The sequence below is a fragment of the Panthera onca genome, chromosome A2, assembly GCF_046562875.1.
Source record: "Panthera onca isolate mPanOnc1 chromosome A2, mPanOnc1 haplotype 2, whole genome shotgun sequence".
NCBI classification, from domain to species: Eukaryota; Metazoa; Chordata; class Mammalia; order Carnivora; family Felidae; genus Panthera; species Panthera onca.
In genome coordinates this window covers 14,277,075-14,295,940 of record NC_138340.1, presented here as the reverse complement: position 1 = coordinate 14,295,940, position 18,866 = coordinate 14,277,075, and the positions used below count along the sequence as shown (strand labels likewise).

The 18,866-nt window shown below is 49.4% G+C and overlaps 1 protein-coding gene across 9 annotated transcripts in view; it reads left to right on the top strand.

Annotated features, from left to right (window-relative positions):
- SUGP2 (SURP and G-patch domain containing 2) overlaps positions 1-18,866 on the top strand; it is a 32,763-nt gene that overhangs the window by 13,211 nt on the left and 686 nt on the right. For 8 of the 9 annotated variants that reach the window (XM_060630721.3, XM_060630723.3, XM_060630717.3 and 5 more), the window contains 6 exons: positions 2,801-3,288; positions 4,327-4,438; positions 10,610-11,139; positions 13,029-13,090; positions 15,814-15,950; positions 16,649-16,769. In XM_060630721.3, coding sequence (XP_060486704.2) covers positions 2,801-3,288; positions 4,327-4,438; positions 10,610-11,139; positions 13,029-13,090; positions 15,814-15,950; positions 16,649-16,769 — 1,450 coding nt within the window. Of the gene's footprint in view, positions 1-2,800; positions 3,289-4,326; positions 4,439-10,609; positions 11,140-13,028; positions 13,091-15,813; positions 15,951-16,648; positions 16,770-17,325; positions 17,419-18,866 lie in introns of all 9 variants that reach the window. The other variant, XR_014136609.1, reaches the window with a different exon arrangement.

The window sequence follows — 18,866 nt, the reverse complement described above, 5'->3', positions numbered from 1 at the left end:
AAAAACGTTGAAAAAAGAAAATTTAAAAAAAAAAGTTAAAAAAACAAACCAGCAACCTAACTGTTCTATCGTTATTTGTTGAAAACTTCATTATCAAACACTTTTGCTTTCTCTGTACTTGGTACTCTTCTCAGTGCTTTATAGATTTAAACACTAACTGGTTGAATCCTCGTAAACCTCATGAGGCGGGTCTGATGCCATCCTTGTTCTACAGACCAGAAACTGGAGGCCTAGGGAGTCCTTTTACCTCAAGGGTACAAAGCTAGTAAGACAGAGTTGAGATTCTCATCCAGGCTCTTGTTCTCAATCAGTGTGCATGCTGAAGGAAGGAAGCTAGAGAGGCTCAGATTGGTAGGGGAAAGCAGAGGCCAAACCCTCTGGGTAAGGTATTATCCAGACTTGGAAGTCCCAGGCACAATTTCCAGGTGCTGCTTCGCTGCAACAGTTGGGAATCTTGATGCCCGAACTATGCAGCTTAGAGTTGTGTGAATAAATAACATTTGGAAATACAAGAGGAATTGATCGCTCTGTATCATGTCAGGAGACTTGAATATAATTCTCTGAAATGGATAGATGTCATCTAAATAAGGGAATAGTTACAACACAGTGAGCGGGTATAAGCAGGTAAAGATGATGTGCTAATGTTTGTTGAGCAGTAATGAATGCCAAGCAGTGTTTAAAGGGTTTTCCTTACAAGTAAAAGTGTATAACTCAAGCCTCACAACAACGTGATGATGTAGTTTATTATTACCATCTGTCCATCCCATCTTACAGATAGAGGAACTGAGGCACAGAAAAATTCAGTAAATCTCGTGGCTAATAAGTGGCTATGCTGGGATTTGAACCCAGCAGGCTGGTTTGGGAATGTTCTGTTTGTGTATTTATTTATTTATTTATTTAATGTTTATTTATTTTTGAGAGAGAGACAGAGACAGAGAACGAGCAGGGGAGGGGCAGAGAGAGAAGGGGAGACAGAATCCAAAGCAGGCTTCAGGCTCTGAGGTGTCAGCACAGAGCTCGATGTAGGGCTCGAACCCGTGAACCATGAGAGCATGACCTGATCCAAAGTCGGATGCTTAACCAACTGAGCCACCCAGGCACCCCTTGTTCTATGCTTTTAACATTATGGTCCACTAGAACTTGGGGAGGTTAATTTGTGACTGACATCCTCAGACTGAGCTTGGCATCAGAGCTGTCCAGGGGAAAGGGACCTGCATCCTGGGGTTCTGGGTGACCTGGGTGCTGACTCTGCTTTTTGCCCCGGGTGAAGGGTACCCTTGCTGGGGCTGCATTTGAAAAGAGAACCAGACCATCTGTGTTGGTCAGTGTTCTTTTATGTAGGAATCCTTGTTTCTTAGGGTGCCATCTGGCAGGATGCTGCTGTTGGCCCAGCAGAGTGTCTCAGGCAGCATGCAGCCTGTTTCCTCACATCCAGCCAGACTTTAACTGTGCAGATAGCAGCAGCAGGAGTGTTCCGTGGAGCTGCCCGCCAGGGACACTCCATGTCCCGTGGTGCTGCTGGCACCCTACTTCATGCAGGCAGCTGGCATCCATTCGATTTCTGTCCTTGGTAATCAGGAACCTCACCTAGTAAGTGGCCTCTTAATGTCTAACAGTCTGAAGGCCACCTGAAATATTGCCATGCCCACCAAATAATATTCATTCTTCTTTAACACAGACTGAAATTGAACATTCACAAAAACCTGTTATATATAAGGTCACAGAGAAAATCTCAGCACATCCCAAGAAAGGAAAATCACGTGGGTCACATTACCCAACGCATAAAAGTCAAAACTAGCAACAACCAAAATAAAACCTGCTTCTAAACAACTTTTGAGTGAAGGGGAATCAGAACTGATATTGGAAACTCTTTAGAGGGAAGCAGCCATGGGAGGTCTATACACCGAATGCAGCTGCAACCACATGTAGAGAAAAGTGCAAACTGGGACGCATCTGTCAGAAATAAGAGTAAACGTAAGCATTCACCACATGAAGCTAGAAGGAAATGGCGAAAAAAGAAAAAAAAAAAACAAAAAAACGACGAAAACCCGACCCTAGAAGGGAAGGGTTAATAGAGATGAAAGAAGGGGCCAGTGAAATGGGAAACAAAGTGAAGAATCTGTAAGTTTCCCTCCATGCCTCTTTTCTATCCATTCCCCAGAGCTAATTAAGTTTGCTTTAAATTCTTTGAACCTGTGTGAGAAAAGTAAATACACGTGGATGTATGTACACAAAGCAAGTTCATGGGGTCCTTATCAATGTTGGTGTTCCTCTGTAGCTTGCTTCTTTGGCCCTATGGTGGATGTCTTTCTATGTCAGTACTTGTGACTCAGCCTCCTCCTCTTTCCTGTACTGCTCTTGTTACAGCTCTGGCACACGATTTCACAACCATGGCACTCTGGCCTCAGTGATGCTGTTGAAGGGTTACTGAGCACCCAGCCGCCCTGGGCCCTTTGAAGGGTGTCACCTCCCAAAAATGGGTTCTACAGTTGACAGAATGGCAGTGTCTCTGTGGCTCCAGAGTGACTGGTTTGTGTTACAAGGCCACCAGGGGTTGTGAGTTCCTTCATGGCAGGTGATGGTGGGACCCAAAGAGGAATCGAGTGCTGGATCAGAGCTCCCTGTTGCCCTATAGTTACTCTGGGCAGGATGGGAGACCTGGGCCGTCCATGGAGCAGAGCTTCTCACGCAGCAGGGAGGCTGCCACTTAGAAAGGATGTGCAGAAATGTGGTTGTAGCGATGATTTGGTATCGGGTGGTGTTTTAACCAATATCCTTCGGTGCCTGTTTTGTTATACAGGTTTTTGTCTGATGATAGTAGTCTGGAGTATAAATATTACAAACTGAAGCTGGCAGAAATGCAGAGGATGAGCCATACCTTACCAGGAGCAGATCAAAAGCCCACAGCAGCAGAGTGTGCGGTCCGGGCCATGCTGTATGCTCGGGCAATCCGGAGCCTCAAGAAGAAGCTCCTCCCCAGCCGGCGGCGGGGGCTGCTCCGCACTCAAGGGCTCCGGGGCTGGAAGGTGAGGAGAGCAACCACTGGGACCCAGACCCTCCTGTCCTCGGGTGCCAGACTGAAACACCATGCCCGGCAGGCTCCAGGTTCATTGCAGGGAAAGCTGTCCCAGCCAGATGGAAATGCTGCTGCCAAGGACTGTCCACCAGACCCAGCCGGACCCTCTCCTGGGGACCCCAGCCCAGAAGCCTCGGGCCCATCCCCCAAGCTAACAGGAGTGGAAGTTTCTGAAGCCCCTCAAACTTCCTCTCCCTGCCCATCTGCAGACGGTGAGTACTCATTCCTGTCCCCCTCTTCTGGGCCTCAGCCCTGAGTCACCAATCTTCAGGGTTGGGGGGGTACGACCCGGATGGTCTGAGCAGCAGGCAGAAGCAGTAGGAACCTGGCCAGGACAGGTGCACGTGGAGGCACTTTCTTTTTTCTAGTTTCCTAGAGGGGCTCGCCCTCGAGTCCCGTGGCAGTATTCCTCCTGTCCTGAGGGTGGACCTGACTCAGCGAGCTACCTGGTGACTGTGCCTCCCTGCAAGGTCCTACTGCTGGCTGCCAGGTTGTGCCGTGTGCCCATGCTTGGGGCTTTAAGCTCCTTGATCCATTTCTCACTCCATTCTTGCCCTTCTTTACATTCCATTGGGCTGCCCTTGTCTCTCATTCTGCTGCCTCTTCTTCCCCTAGGATCTCTGCTATCCTCAGGGTTAGCTGACCTGCAGTTTCTGGTTTCTCCTGGCTATTATCTTTTCTCTCTGCAGTAGGCCTGCCCCTCCCTGACCAGTATTTGTCACTTAGCACTAGGTGGGAATGAGAGAGGAAAAAAAATGTCCACAAGTGCTACATTCTCTAGCTACTGCCATATAACGAAACATTCCAAACTGTGGCTTCAAACCGGGGGTATCCAGTGTTGCTCTGAGTCTGCTGAACTCAGTTGGGCCTATATTTGTGTCTATGGGCAGCAACTGGTTGGGGCCATCGGCTGGGGTAGCAGGGTTATGGGGGCCACATGCCTGTCACCCCCTAGCAGCTAGCCTGGGTTTGTTCACCTGACAGTTGGGGTTGGGCCTCCAGGAGAGGCAGTAGGGGGGCTTGAGACCTCCGAAGCCCAAGTTCCACCCTTATGTCACATTCTGTTGGTCAGTAGGAGTCCCAGGGCCAGTCCCAATTTGCGGAGAGAGCTGCAGAGTCCTATGGCAAAGGGCAAGGATGCAGAGAGGGGACACAAGGGCTGTCTCTGTAATTAGTCTCCACAGTCCCACAAAGTTGAAATTGGAAGCAGCAGCCTAGAACTGACACACAACAGTTGCTTTGTTTTATAGTTGACATCAAGACAATGGAGACTGCAGAGAAACTGGCCAGATTTGTTGCTCAGGTGGGACCAGAGATTGAACAATTCAGCATAGAAAACAGCACCGACAACCCTGACTTATGGTATGTAGCCATCATGCCCTTTTGACTGAGTGTGTTTATCCCACAAGTGTCCTGAGAACCCACTGGGTGGCCTGGCAGACACACTTCTGCCCCAAGAGGCACCCCAGGATAAGTTCTGGCTTCACTTTTGGTGAGCTCAGGGCTGTAAGAGGGAAGCATCTGCTTAGTGGTATTGGGCGGTGCTGCCCTCTTCTGGGACATCAGGAAAAACTTCCCCTGGAGGGAAGTTTAAGCTGTATTTGAAGGTCAGTTGGGCTTTGACCAGGGGAGGGGGAGAGAGCACCCACACAGAGAGGCTAATAGATTCCCCAGAACCTTTGCAGAGGTGGAGTAGTGTGGAGTAGTGGGAGGAAGAGGGCAGGGCACTGTCCCTGGTCACATCAGTGCTGTGGGCGGATGGTGAGAATTTGCTGCTCCTACAGTGATGGATGGGTCCTATTCCAGTTGTGGGCAGCAAGCACTTCCGTGTAGTGGTGGCCTGGCATCTTTTTGCCAGGAAGGGGTGCCATTACCCTCGCCATTCCTCAGATGGGGTGGCCCGCTCAATACCACACAGCCTGCAGGTGACAGAACCAGAAACCTGCTCTTTCTTGAGGGGTGCAGGTTCCCCTCCAGAGGGAGGCTACCTGGGAGCCATGTGTTCCTGGTACTGAGCCGTAACCCTGCTGGGCTCCACTCATCGCAGGCACCGTTGCCATGCTGTGTGAATTGTATCCAGTGGTTGCCTGGGAACTCTGGACCCTTGCCCTACTCCTCCCATGCTGGAGAGTCATGGTTTAGTCTAATTAAGACTACAGTTGAGGGGCGCCTGGGTGGCTGAGTCAGTTAAGCCTCCGACTTCACCTAGGTCATGATCTCACAGTTTGTGAGTTCGAGCCCTGCATCTGGACTTTGCACTGTCAGTGCAGAGGCTGCTTGGGATTCTCGCTCTCCCTTCTCTCTCTGCCTCTTCCCCTGATCAAGTTTTCTCTCTCTCAAAATACATACATAAATAAAACTTAAAAAAATAAAAGACCATCGTTGAAAACTTCACATTTCCTAGAGCATTTCTGGGACCCAGTTGTGACCGAGCGTGCTTGATGGGAACCTTGAGTAAGTTCTGCACTGGCATGCCTCCTGTTTTCCTGTGAGACCCACACCAGCCCCTTGGAGCACTGACGGTTTCATGGGTGCTCAGCCTGGTCCTGTCTTTTATAGTCCTGGTGACCTTGGGGCCTGCTGGGCCTTACAGTTCTCGTATTTGGGCTACCTGCTACACACACGACCTCGCTCAGGCAGTTCCGGCTGAAGGGGACAGCCAGGAGCATTTCATTGGCTGTTTTCCCCAGCGAGAACTCCATCATCCTGGGCACCTGGCACTGCCATGGTTTTGGTTCATTGTCACCCTCTCTGACAGACTTTTCTCAGCAGTGTTCCCTAGAAGGCTCTGTCCCCACCTTGCCCATACAGAGAGCCCCTCATTGTACAGTAACATTAGGTGGAATGATTTACTCTGTCCCCCAGTGCTCACTGAGTAGTTTGAGAATGATGGCACCCAATAGCACGCCTATTTAGGAAAGACCTTCCGAGGTGACTTTTTGTTTCTTTTCCTTTAGAAAAATGATACTTCTGATGTGCTCAGTAGTTGTTTGAGTTCATTCATTTTGTGGGTGTGGTCATGTCAACAATTTGACATATAGTCAGGTTTATTTATTTCTACAGAGGTTCAGTTTTGAGACTATTTTTCCTATCCTTTTTAATTTAATGTAAAAAATAAGTATGGCATTTGCATGGTTCTAAAGTAAAAATTAACAAAAGATAAGCTCAGAGAAGCCTCATCCCCTCAACCTATCAGTAGGAAACTGTTTTCATTCATTTCTAGTGTGTGTGCCTTTCCCCCTTTGTTCTTACACCACAAATGACCTTCTGTATGTAGTAGACACTTTTGCACCTTGTTTTTTTCCTTTCACAACCTATCCAGAAGTCCCCTTCTGCCTGTCCCACCTGTACCCTCCTTCTCTTGTCCACTGTGTCATTCTCCACATGCAGCCACACCAGGGTCACTCCGTAGCTGCAGGCATTCACACTGCTCTTATGGCCCCTTTAATGGCCTCATGCACGATGGCTTTGTGTTTGTGGAGAAAATCTTCCGTTATCTCTCAGAAGGGGCATTATTGGGTCCAAGATCATTGCAAACGTAATTCAGTAAATAATGCGGCTTCTCCTCCCCAAGGGCCACTCCCCACACAGTGTCAGGAGTACCAGTCCCCACCTCTCACCTTTTGACATACCGTAGAGCCAATAGGATTCATGAGAAATTTCTAATTTCCGCAGTGAAATTTTAGTTTTCATTTTTCTTATGAGTGAAATTGAACATTTTTTCTTTTTTTTTTTGTAATTTTTTAAAAATTTATTTGTTTTTTAATTTACATCCAAGTTACTTAGCATATAGTGCAACAATGATTTCAGGAGCATATTTCAGTGATTCATTCCCTATGTATAACACCCCGTACTCATCCAAATAAGTGTCTTTCTTAATGCTTCTTACCCATTTAGCCCATCCCCACTCCCACAACCCTTTCAGCAACCCTCTGTTTGTTCTCTACATTTAAGAGTCTCTTATGTTTTGTCCCCCTCCCTGTTTTTATATTATCTTTGCTTTTATTCCCTTATGTTCACCTGCTTTGTATCTTAAATTCCTCATATGAGTGAAGTCCTATGATATTTGTCTTTCTCTGACTAATTTTGCTTAGCAAATACCCTCTAGTTCTATCCACATAGGTGCAAGTGGCAAGATTTCACTCTTTCTGATTGCCAAGTAATACTCCATTGTATATATATACCACATCTTCTTTGTCCGTTCATCTGACGACAGACATTTGGGCTCTTTCCATACTGTGGCTATTGTCGATAGCGCTGCTATAAACGTTGGGGTGCATGTGCCCCTTCAAAACAGCACACCTGTATCCCTTGGATAAATACCTAGTCATGCAGTTGCTGGGTCATAGGGTAGTTCTATTCTTAATTTTTTGAGGAATCTCCATACTGTTTTCCGGAGTGGCTGCACCAGTTTGCATTCCCACCAGCAATGCAAAAGAGATCTTCTTTCTCTGCATCCTTGCCAACAGCCTGAGTTGTTAATTTTAGCCATGGTGTGAGGTGGTATCTCATGGTGGTTTTGATTTGTATTTCTCTGATGAGTGATACTGAGCATCTTTTCATGTGTCTGTTAGCCATCTGGGTATCATCTTTGGACAAGTGTCTCTTCATGTCTTTTGCCCATTTCTTCACTGGATTATTTGTTTTTTGGGTGTTGAGTTTGGTAAGTTCTTTATAGATTTTGGATACTCACCCTTTTTCTGGTATGTCATTTGCAAATATCTTCTCCCATTCCATTGGTTGCCTTTTAGTTTTGCTGATTGTTTCCTTCGCTGTGCAGAAGCTTTTTATATTGATGAGGTCCCAATAGTTATTTTTGCTTTTGTTTCCCTTGCCTCCAGAGACGTGTTGAGTAAGAAGTTGCTGCGGCCAAGGTCAAAGAGGTTTTTGCCTGCTTTCTCCTCTAGGATTTTGATGGCTTCCTGTCTTACGTTTAGGTTTTTCATCCATTTTGAGTTTATTTTTGTGTATGGTGTAAGAAAGTGGTCCAGGTTCATTTTTCTGCATGTCGCTGTCCAGTTTTCCTAGCACCACTTGCTGAAGAGACTGTATTCCATTGGATATTCTTTCCTGCTTTGTCAAAGATTAGTTGACCATACATTTGTGGGTCCATTTCTGGGCTCTCTATTCTGTTCCATTGATCTGAATATCTGTTTTTGTGCCATGAACATCTTTTCATAAACTTCAGTGTCTTTTGTGTATCCTTCTGTAAACTATTCATTTGTCCCTTAAAAAAAAAAAAAAGATTGTCTTTTAAAAAACAGCTTTGTTGTTGTAAATAGTTTGCCTTTTTTAGAATTTTGTGTCAATGCACCTTGTTCTTGCTTTTTGTCTGGCTCCTTACTCAGCACGATTACTTGGATTCAGTGGTGTTTGTTGCATGTATCCCCAGTTCACGCCTCTTTGTTGCTGAGTGTATACCATTGTGTGGCTGGACCAGTTATCTACCCATTCACCTGTTGATGGCATTGAGACATTTCCAGTCTGGGATGATTACAAATAAAGCCGCTGTGAGAATTTGCATATAGGCCTTTATTTCTCTTCAGTAAATACCAAGGAGAGCAAAGGCTGGCTCCATGGTAGGTCCATGGTTAACTTTTGAAGAAACTGCCAAGCTGCCTTTCTAAGTGGTTGCAACCATTTTGCATTTTCAGCAGCCTGGATGAGCGTTCTAGTTCCTCCCCGTCCTCATCAGCACTTGTTAGCGTCAGTGTCCATGTTAGTGTCCCAGTACGGGGAGGCGGTGTCACTCTCTGGTTCTCATTTCTCCAAGGACTCGTGATGCTGAGTGTTTCAAGTGTGCCTATGTGCTTTCTATATGTAAGTGTCCCGTTTGGATCTGTGGTCCAGCTTTGATTGGACCACATTTATTTACTTATTAATCAAGTTGGAGGCTTTGTTGTATGTTCTTTGTATGAGTCCTTTATCAGGTGTATGATTTGCAGATATTTCCTCCAGGTCTGTGACTTGTTTTCTCATCCTAGCAGTCTTTTGTGGGGCACAAGTTCTTAGAGATTGTGTTTTTGAGGCACCTGACTGCCTCAGTAGGAAGGGCGTGCAATTCTTGATCTCAGGGTTGTGTGTTCAAGGCCCACATCGGGTGTAGAGATTACTTAAAAATAAAATATTTTCTAAAATATTTATGTAAGCTCTACCCCCGACGTGGGGCTCAAACTCACAACCCTGAGATCACAAGTCCCATGTCCTATTGGCTATTGAGTTGGCCAGGTGCCTCTTCTTTCTCAGTTTTTAGGAGCTCTTACCTATGAAATAGTTGCACATTTCCTTCTTAGTTTGATGTTTATCTTTCCTTTTGCTTATGCTTTGTTCTGCAGTGCAGAAGTGTTTCATGTAATCAAATTTCTCATTTTTTTCTTTTATTGCACCTGGATACTAAGTCATAGAAATTCTCTCCCCATACACGGGTTATAAAGACATTTATATCTTTTTCTCTAGCACTTGTATGGCTTCAGTTTTACATTTAGATCCCCTATCTGTGTGGGGTTATTCCAGAGCAGAGGGTGCTACATGGATCCAATGAAATATTTTTCTGGAAAGCTCCCCAGTTGTCCTGACACCATTTGTTGAAAAGATCATCTTTTTTGCCCTGGTTTGAGAGACCACCTTCATCAGATGCCTTGTTTCTGGCCTTTCTCTTGGTGTTTCTGTCCATGTGTCCAAGGACTAGTACCACACTGTTTTAACTATAGAGGCTTCGTACACCTTATAATACCTGGTAGGGCTGGAACCCTTCATTGATTTGTTCAGAGTTCTCCCAGATACCTTTACATAGTTATTTTTAACTATGAAGTCTAGAATCGTGTTCAAATCCAGAAAAAAGTGACGCTTTTATCAGGATGGGATTATGCATTAATATATTAGGGAAGAATCAACATAGTCATGAGGTTGAGTTGTCCCAGCCAAGAACAAGGGCTTCTTTCCTTGGGTCCAAGTATATTTTGTATCTTCGGGCATGTTTTCAGTTTTCTCACACTAGCCACAGCCCCAGGTCACGGTGGCCGCAGGACTCTGAGGTGCAGAGAGGCGTTATCGCCACCACATTCACTTAGCGTCACGGTAAAACAAGGGGTAGAAGTGACACCCCTTCCTCCGTCTCCTGCCTGGCAGTGTGAGAGGAACCAGGCAGTCACGGTGAACACACAGAGGCCCAGGGTGGATGGTGACAGCCTAGAAAGGGGTGAGGCGAGGGCCAGGTGGGATCTCTGGCTCCAGCATTGGCGCTTTTTCCAGCACACGCCCTGGTCATTCCCTCAAACCTTTTCCTCCACCCTCTTCCCCCGAAAAGCAATCAGGCCTCCTACGTTCTAGCTCCTTTGTTAAATTACTAATATTCCTCAGACTTCTCTGTGTCATTGTGAAGCTGCACCATCAACTGTAGCTGGTAGAAAGAGGTCAGGTTATTTGCTCCTTGGTCCCACTCCCAGCTTTGTCGGATCTATTCTGGACAATGTCAGCAAATATGAACGTTCAGAGGACCCTCTGGTTAACCAGTGTATTTCATCCTTATCCCAGGTTTCTCCATGACCAAAATAGTTCAGCCTTCAAATTCTATCGAAAGAAAGTATTTGAACTATGCCCATCGATTTGTTTTACGTCATCTCCACTGAACCTCCACGCCGGTGAGAGTGCTGATTCTCAGGAGAGCCCCCATGACGCCATGGAAGGGGAAGGAGAGTTTGAAGATGATCCCCCTCAGCACGAGGCTGAGCTGGAGAGCCCGGAGGTGATGCCTGAGGAGGAGGAGGAGGAAGACGAGGAGGAGGAAGACGAGGAGGAGGAGGAGGAGGGGGGCGAAGAGGCCTCCGCTCCTAGAGGGACCTCCAGGCCAGCAGGAGCGGCTGCCAAGTCTGAGTGCTCTGAGGGCAGCCCCCCCACAGATGGCCTCCCGAGCGAGGCGGCCGAAGATGGCCCAGCTGGTGCGCCTGCCCTGTCACAGGCCTCCTCGGGCGCCTGCTTCCCCCGAAAGAGGGTCAGCAGCAAGTCGTTGAAGGTTGGCATGATTCCAGCTCCCAAGAGGCTGTGTCTCATCCAGGAGCCCAAAGGTGAGTACCTGGCCGTCACCACGGCCCCCCTCGCGTGGAGCTTCCATTTAGCACCTGAAGAGGGACCGTGGTGCTCAGTTGTGGACCATGAAAAGTTGCGGAGATCAGGCGATGTCGCCCGATTGTTTGGAAGAATTTACTTGCCCTCAGCCCACGCTCAGCCGCAAGATGACCAAACTGGTCCCTGTCACCCTTCCTGCCTCTGATTACACTTGCTGACCTGGATGTTCCCTCCCCAGCTTCCCCCAGGGCCGACAGAACGTGGGGTTGTTTGGTCTTGTGTTTTTAACCTAGAATAATTCTAGCGGGTTTGCACACCACCCCAAAATGTTCCTGTGAGGCTCACGTTGCCAGCTGGTGTAAGGTCAGCACTCCGAGGACACGCTGCTGTGTTAGTGCAGCAGCGGTGCGTTTGTGGTGGGTGCTGCTGGGTGCTCCCATTATTGCTCACAGTCCAGTGAGGGGGCCCTGGCTGTGGAGGGCAAGGGCCTGGGTCATCTCAGCTCTTTCCTGCCCTTGACCTTGGGGAGTGCCCAGCCTTCTGAGCCCCTGGAAGGCCCGGGTCAGTGATGCCTGCTTAGTAATGATGAGGAAGGAGGACACAGGTGGGGCTGGTCTCAGGCAGTGGTTGGTGGGAGCCGTGTGGTCTGCTGCCTTGGCCGTGGCAGGTCATCTCCTTTCCCATGGGGAAGGTCAAAGTTCATGAGATTCTATTTAATAGGAATAAAATGCATCCTTTTTAAGGGGACAGTTTGATGAGTTTTGGCAAATGTGTATAGGCATGAACTTCTCCAGTGCAGTGGAGCTGGAGCCTTTCTCCAGAAGTGTCTCTGTGTTTCCCTGTGGTCTCCTCCCCATTTTCTGGCCTCGTGGTTCTGCCTTTTCTAGACTGTCAGTAGGCAGAACGGCATCATATGCAGCCTTTTGATGGCCTGGCCATGGCCCAGGTTATTCCTTGTGCCTCCCGCCCCACCAGGTGTCTCCATACAACCAGGCCTGGGCTATGCTTTGCACATGGGGTTGACGCCGCAGTCCCTTCGCGTGAGGTGGTTGTAGTGAACGGTGCCCCGTCTTGTGTCACCAGTGTGCTCTACGTTGTTGAGATGGTCACACTCACCCCCAGGAGCATCAGTTCAGCTTCTCCTGCTAACAGAACAGTTCTGTGGTTTGTGTTTGGAAACCTTGGCGTTACCACAGATTGCCAGCTGTTCTGCCCTACTCTTAACGTCCTTCAGAGCTTACTGCTGATGGCAGCAGCCTATCTGAATGCCTCATACGTCCTTCGTGGGAGAGAAGTGGAGGGAGCTCTTTCTATTTTGGAAGCTCTCATTTCCTTGGGTGGTTGATGAGAAAAAAACCAGACCTGCTGATTCTCCTTCATCAAAAATAATGATATGATGTGATTCGGTGCTCTGTGTGAGAAGCATGGTTGGTTGTTTTTTACTGGAAATTCTATGTGGACTTTAACTCTTTATCAGCGGAACAGTTGCAGAGACACTAGGAGGGCACGAGGTTGCAAATAGTTTACTTGTTGAAACAAAGTGTATTTCTGCAGTCACGAAAACGATCGTGCATTGAGCCCTTTGTCGTAAACACGGGGAGTCCTGTGTTAAGTAGACTCTTCCACATGGAGGCAGCCCCCAGTTGGGCCGTATTCTGCTCTCTGGTCTTGGATCACATGATTCCTGAGAGGACCCTGGCAAGGGGCACAGCTGGCTTTGGGGTCTGGGTTGTAGCTACCTTCTGTCAGCAGAGGGGTTGTTAGCCTAAACTGCAGCGCCCTCACTTTCTGAGTAATTTGGAAAAAGTACGTGTGTGTGTGTGTGTGTGTGTGTGTGTGTGTGTGTGCGCGCGCGCGCACGTATATACATGTTTCTTATGTCTTCCAGTTCATGAGCCAGTTCGCATCGCCTATGACAGACCTCGGGGTCGTCCCGTGTCCAAAAAGAAGGTGAGCATGACAGTTCCCATGTATGACATAGTTAGTTAGAATTTGTCAGTGTTTCAAAGGACACTGTGACTTGTCACTAAGGTACACTCATGCTTCAGACTGGCATAATGTACAAAGCACAACAAACAGCCTTTTTTCTCAGGGATTTCTTGGAACTGTTTTGCTTTGCCCAAAGCACAGGAGGGTAGTAATTAGTTATTTAACAAATAGGTGAGATCTGATATGTGCAAAGTGTTGGACAGATGAACAAAGTAATGTCCCGGCCCTTAAGTTCAGATTTAATGGACTATAATTGTGGTTCAAGAGCATGCTAATTTGCTAGTAAGCCAAGGGAATATGTGTGTGCTTGTGTATTGACTGATGGACACCTCCTGTGTGCCAGGCCCCATCTGCCCAACGAGAGGTCGCAGCAAGCAGGGCCAACAGTGACAGGAATGTGTGTGAGTCTTGTGGCCTGTGTGCTATGGGTACGGAGAAGCAGGTCAAAGGGAGATGGGGAGTAATGTAGGGTTGGGGATGCCATTTATTCAAGGAGGCCTGGAAGAGGCCCCAGGTTGGTCTTGTGTCAACAAGCAGCCCTTTGTGGCACCCAGATGGGGGTGGGGAGATGAGGAAGTAGAGGCAGTGAGTCCCCAGGTCACATAGGGGCTGTAGACGGAAGTTAGCAGCATGGCTCCTTCTCTGGGGGAGGCCCTGGGGACCTGTGGTGGCAGTTGGGTGGAAGACAGGGCCACGGTGGCTGCTGTGCTGAGAGCAGCCTGTGGTTGGGGGGCTGGTAGAAGCCAAGGGCTGGGAAGGTGAAGACACAGTCAGTGAGACTTGCTGATGGGTTGCGTGTGGAAGAGCCAAAGCCCAGAGCTCTGGGCACCTGCACGGTTGTCTACAGGCACTTAGGAGGATGGAGCTGCCGCTGAGTGAGATGGAGAGCCCCTGTGGGGGCAGGTCATTTGAAGGAGATGCGCTGCACTCCAGACAGCTAGGCGGATATGTGTGGGGGCAGGTAAGGCTGGGTGAGGTCACCTGGGACATATGTGGGGATATCCCAGGTCCTCAGAGGTCAGGGAGGTGAGCCGGCCACCCGGTGAGGTCTCTACTGGTGTCGAGTGGTGAGGAAAAGAAAGCCCGTGTGGTGGACACTGGTTGCAAATGGACGGTCAGTCTCAGTGGCCAGGTGAGGCGTCGGCGTGACCCCGGTTACAGCAGGGAGGAGGGACTTTTCTGAGCCCAAAGCTCATGGTCCTAATCGACGTGTTCAGTTTGAATTTGTGCTGGCACCCGGCTGCGCATCAGGTGGCCCGGGTGAGGGCACAACCTGGTGAGGCAGCAGCCAGGTTCAGGCTCAACCTGGCCACTTAGTCTTGGCATCTAACTCCTGAGTCTCCGTTTGTGCATCTGTAAAGTGGGGCAGTCGCACCTACCTTTGGCTCGGAGATACCTCGAGAGTGAAAGTAAATGCACGTTAACCTGGCGTGCAGCAGTGCCCTGCAAACAACATCTCTCCTTGGGGTGATGGCAGGCCCAGAGGAAGCTTCCCCTGCAACTCTCTGTACACACCTCAGCCTGGCCTTCGCACACAGCTTTTCTCTAGCCGAGCAGCTTTCCTAAAGGGATGCAGGCTAGCCTTTTGGGGACCTGTGGCCAGCTTTTCCCTTGCCTTCCCCACCCTTTTCCTTCCCATACTTGTTCCCTGCTCAGATCCTCAGAACCTCACCATTACCCTCCCTGCACCAGCTGCCTGGATCAGGATGGATGAGTCCATTCCCCAGAAGCACATGTGGCCCTCTCAGCCTCCCCAGGCTGTCCTGTGTTTATTTAGTAAATGTTTTTAAAAAACAGGCTCAGGTGGTAGGGACAGTGGGTGCTCATGAATATTCATGAGTAAATGGAAGTATTTTCTGCTCACACCAGGCAGGCCCCTCCTCCAGAGGTCCCCCCCACCCCCAGGCCTTTTAACCTATCTTCCCACAGCCAGCTCTGGGGCCCAGATCTTGTCTGGGGCTTTACCTGCAGATTCTTTTCAAGCCCTGTCCTTCTTCCCAGCTGTACCAGTTCTCAGTGAGGTCTGCTTTGTGCTAGACCACGAATCCCAGAGTGCCAGTAAAACCTAGTCTCTGCCCTTGGGGAGCTCCCAGATCTGGGAAGGGCCGGCTGGACAAATAGACAAGTCATTTGGGTTTGCTGAGCAATGTCTGAGGGCGGCCAGAGAGGTTTCTGGGATGGAATCACTGCTCAGAGTTCTGGAAGCCCACAAGAGTGTTCAAGATGGAGTAGAAAGGACCTTGCAAGCCAGTTTTCCACACAGTCTGTCTCTACAGAAGATTCATGGCCTGTTTGGCCCCCTCCTGCCTCAGCCCCGTCTCCCCTCTGACTTCTGCACTCCTGGGGCCTTCCTGCCTCAAGCCTGTGCCCTGTCCTGGTTACCCCCAGCCTGGGGTGTGCCCTCTGGTCATTGCAAGTTATCACCACTTAGGATTCTTTCTACTAACCCCTTGGCCTCAGGGCCACCCCTCACCCCTGCCTCTTGTGGGGTTTTCCTCATGGTCTTAGCACCTCAGAGAATGTTGCTGGGAACTGGGGCGGGGCCTATGGCTTGATCCCAAGTGTCTATGGAATCCAGGATGGGGGGTGGGGGGCAGTACTGGACCGTGTCAGGAGCAGCACAGGCAGACTCTCACTCCACGTGCTTGCTGCAGCCCACTTGCCATATTCTTCTCTTTCCTCAGAAACCCAAGGACTTTGACTTTGCCCAGCAGAAGTTAACCGACAAGAACCTGGGGTTCCAGATGCTGCAGAAGATGGGCTGGAAGGAGGGCCATGGCCTAGGCTCCTGTGGGAAGGGCATCAGGGAACCCGTCAGCGTGTACGCAGCAGGCGCTGGGGCCCGGGGTGGGAATGGGCAGTGTGCTTGGGATAAGAAGCTTTCTTTGGGATTCTGGTCCTAAGTCCTTTGACCTGCAGCCTGATTTCTTGTCTCCCCTCATGTTAAACATGGCTTAAAGCTGGCAGGTTTGTTTTCCTAACAAAGGGAGTCTTCAGATGAGATGAGAAGCAGATCGTTTACATATGCAGGTGTTCCTACAGGCCCCTTGCTGCACTTGCACAGACTATTTAAATGACTCCTTGGCCCCTGGCATTTCAGCCACATTCATTATTGTCATAAAAGCTGAGTGGTAATTCTAGGCAGTAACAATAAAAACCACTTTCCCTTTGCCTGGAACCCTTAAGCAGGCTAGCCAGGGAAAACGTGGCCCAGAGTTTGTTAGGCCCCATTAACATCCAGCAGGCATTTCATTTAAAACTGAGCTTGTCACCTGCGGGGGGAGGCTTTCTGCTATAATCGGGGGCTTCTGAGCTCGTTCCTCAGAAGGTCCACACACCTGCCCAGGTGAGTACCCCTTGTTCCGCGCTGTGAATCGTGTCTTCGCTTTCCCTTTCCTTTGCTGTCACTGTTGTGTGTCCCACATGCTTCCATCCCACTCTGACCGCTCGTGCCGTTTCCAGTTTCCTGGTGGCCAGGCTTTGTGCTCAGGTGTGGCTAACTCTCCGTTTTGCTCCTAGGGGAACTGCCTCGGAAGGGGAGGGGTTAGGTGCCGACGGGCAGGAGCGCAAGGAAGACACATTTGACGTGTTCCGTCAGAGGATGATGCAGATGTACAGACACAAACGGGCCAACAAATAGGTATGTGTGTGAGCTAGTGCGTGGGGCTTTCTGCCTAAGTTGACATTCTGGTACGTAGAGACGATTTCTCCAGAAAAGTCAGAGATCCCCGTTCCCAAAACCAAACGTCAAACCACACACATACACAAAAAAAAAATCAAAAAGTTCTATGAGGGTAACCAGGAGCGTTTAGACATGGATGTGTCCCGCCTCTCACCTTCCAGGTTTGGTTGAAGGAGCGAGCCCCACGCTCACCAAGCATGGCCGCACAGCTATGTGCAGCTCAACAGCGGGCCTTGGTGCAGGGCTCCCAGGCTGAGCTGCACGCGGCCATCCCGGGGAAATAGGCCACCGCGGAAATGGCCTTGCGTCCTGCACGTGTAAGGGCGATCTGGAAGCCGTCACTGCAGAGGGCAGTGGCTTTGCCACATCCCTTTCTGAGCATCTTCAAATCCTTTCGTTCTCAAGGGCCTTGGGCCCATATAAATACCCCGTTCTTTCTGCTCTCTTTTTAGCTGCCTTCCCCACCCGTAATTTCCAACTCAGTTTTGAACAAAATCGTTCTCTCCCTGAATAGATGAAACCATTGGTGAGAAAGATCAGGCTTGAAGGAGCACTTACTCTTAGAGCGCCACCTCTGCCCTGGATCTGCCCTGGAGCCAGTGCCCAAGTAGGTTTGGTGTGTCCACGAGAAACAGAACGTCTCTGCAGGTCCTGTACGGAGGTTCCGCTGGCTTTTCTTCTTCTTCTTCTTAAAGGATAAAAGAGTGCATCATTCGCCATCTGCTTTTGCTTTCCCCCCTTCTTCTAAATGCTTGTGGCAGCCAGTCCCCTGCAGGTCTTTCCTGGTCCCCCCTCAGAAGGGGTACTGCCCTTGGATAGTGCTCAAGAGCCAGCTCCTGTCGGGTTTCCCGTCCCAGGGAACTCTCTCTAGAAGTGCTCTGTTAGCAAACCTGATGCCAAACTGATGACAGATTGTGTCTTTGTGTGGCTTGCAGACTGTAGACGGGGGACAGAATTCAGTATTAGCCAAGTCCATGCTGGTAGTGCGGCCTGCCGGTCGGAGCATCGGAGCTCTTTGAACAAGTGGAGATACTTGATTCGATGAACGTGTTATTTGTGGAGTCTCAGCTCTTAAGTGCATCCCAAGAGACTTAATGGAAGTTTAGCAACCGTATAGTAGAGCCGTATTCAGTGGGGAGTAATCATTACATTGGTGAAACTTCCCCCAAATTCACCTGGCTCCTTAGAATCCACCAACTACAGTGTGCTTCGTTTTAAAGCCACATATGGAGTCTCTCCTCCAAGGGGCTGGGAGTGTAAACTCTTCAAGACGCTTCATTTTTGGCGTGTGCAGTAGGGTAAAGAATTGTTTTCTCGGAGCCTTTGTACGGAACAGAAAGCATCCTCTTGGGGCGGGCTCCGCAGCTGTTTGCTGTTTCCGGGCGTGTGACTGCCTCCCTTCCATCTTGTCCCGGCGCTCCGCTCCTCGCAGCTACGTGCGAAGTTCTCAGGCTGTGGGAATCTCAGCCCTTCCTCATAAAGCCGCAGTGTTGAAGTTTTAAATACGTGCTAAAACCTGGGAGACTTGGGATCCTGCTGACACGACAAGCTTGGGGGACACAGCAGCGAGTTACCGTGTTGTCCAGTCTTCACTTTTTTAAAGCCACAGGCCCCAGCTGTGGTCCCGGCTTGCTCCAGCTCTGTCTTGTCGGGCCCACACCCACCGCCACAGGCCTGTGCCGTATCTCTTCCAGGCTCTGCTTGCTTCTGGTTGCTTCTGTTGCATGGGCAACAGGCAGATCTTTATGGCCAGGGAGATGCTGGAAATGCCTCCGCAGAGTTGAAGCAGCCTGCACAGGTGGTGTGGTTTGGGGGAACCGCAGCCGTAGGGGTTCATCTCTTTTCTTTCCTAATCCTTCCAGGAGCCTTCCTTGTTGGCTGTGGGTTGGGCACATGGATGGAACTCTGAGAACAGGGCCTCTGTCCTCTGGCCTTTCACAGAGTGCCCATCGGCCCTGAGCGAGGCATGTACTCCCCAAATAGGTTCTAGCTCTTTCTCTCCAGCGTAGATAGCTCTGACCGTCATATTCACTTTGTGCCAGTATATTCATTCTT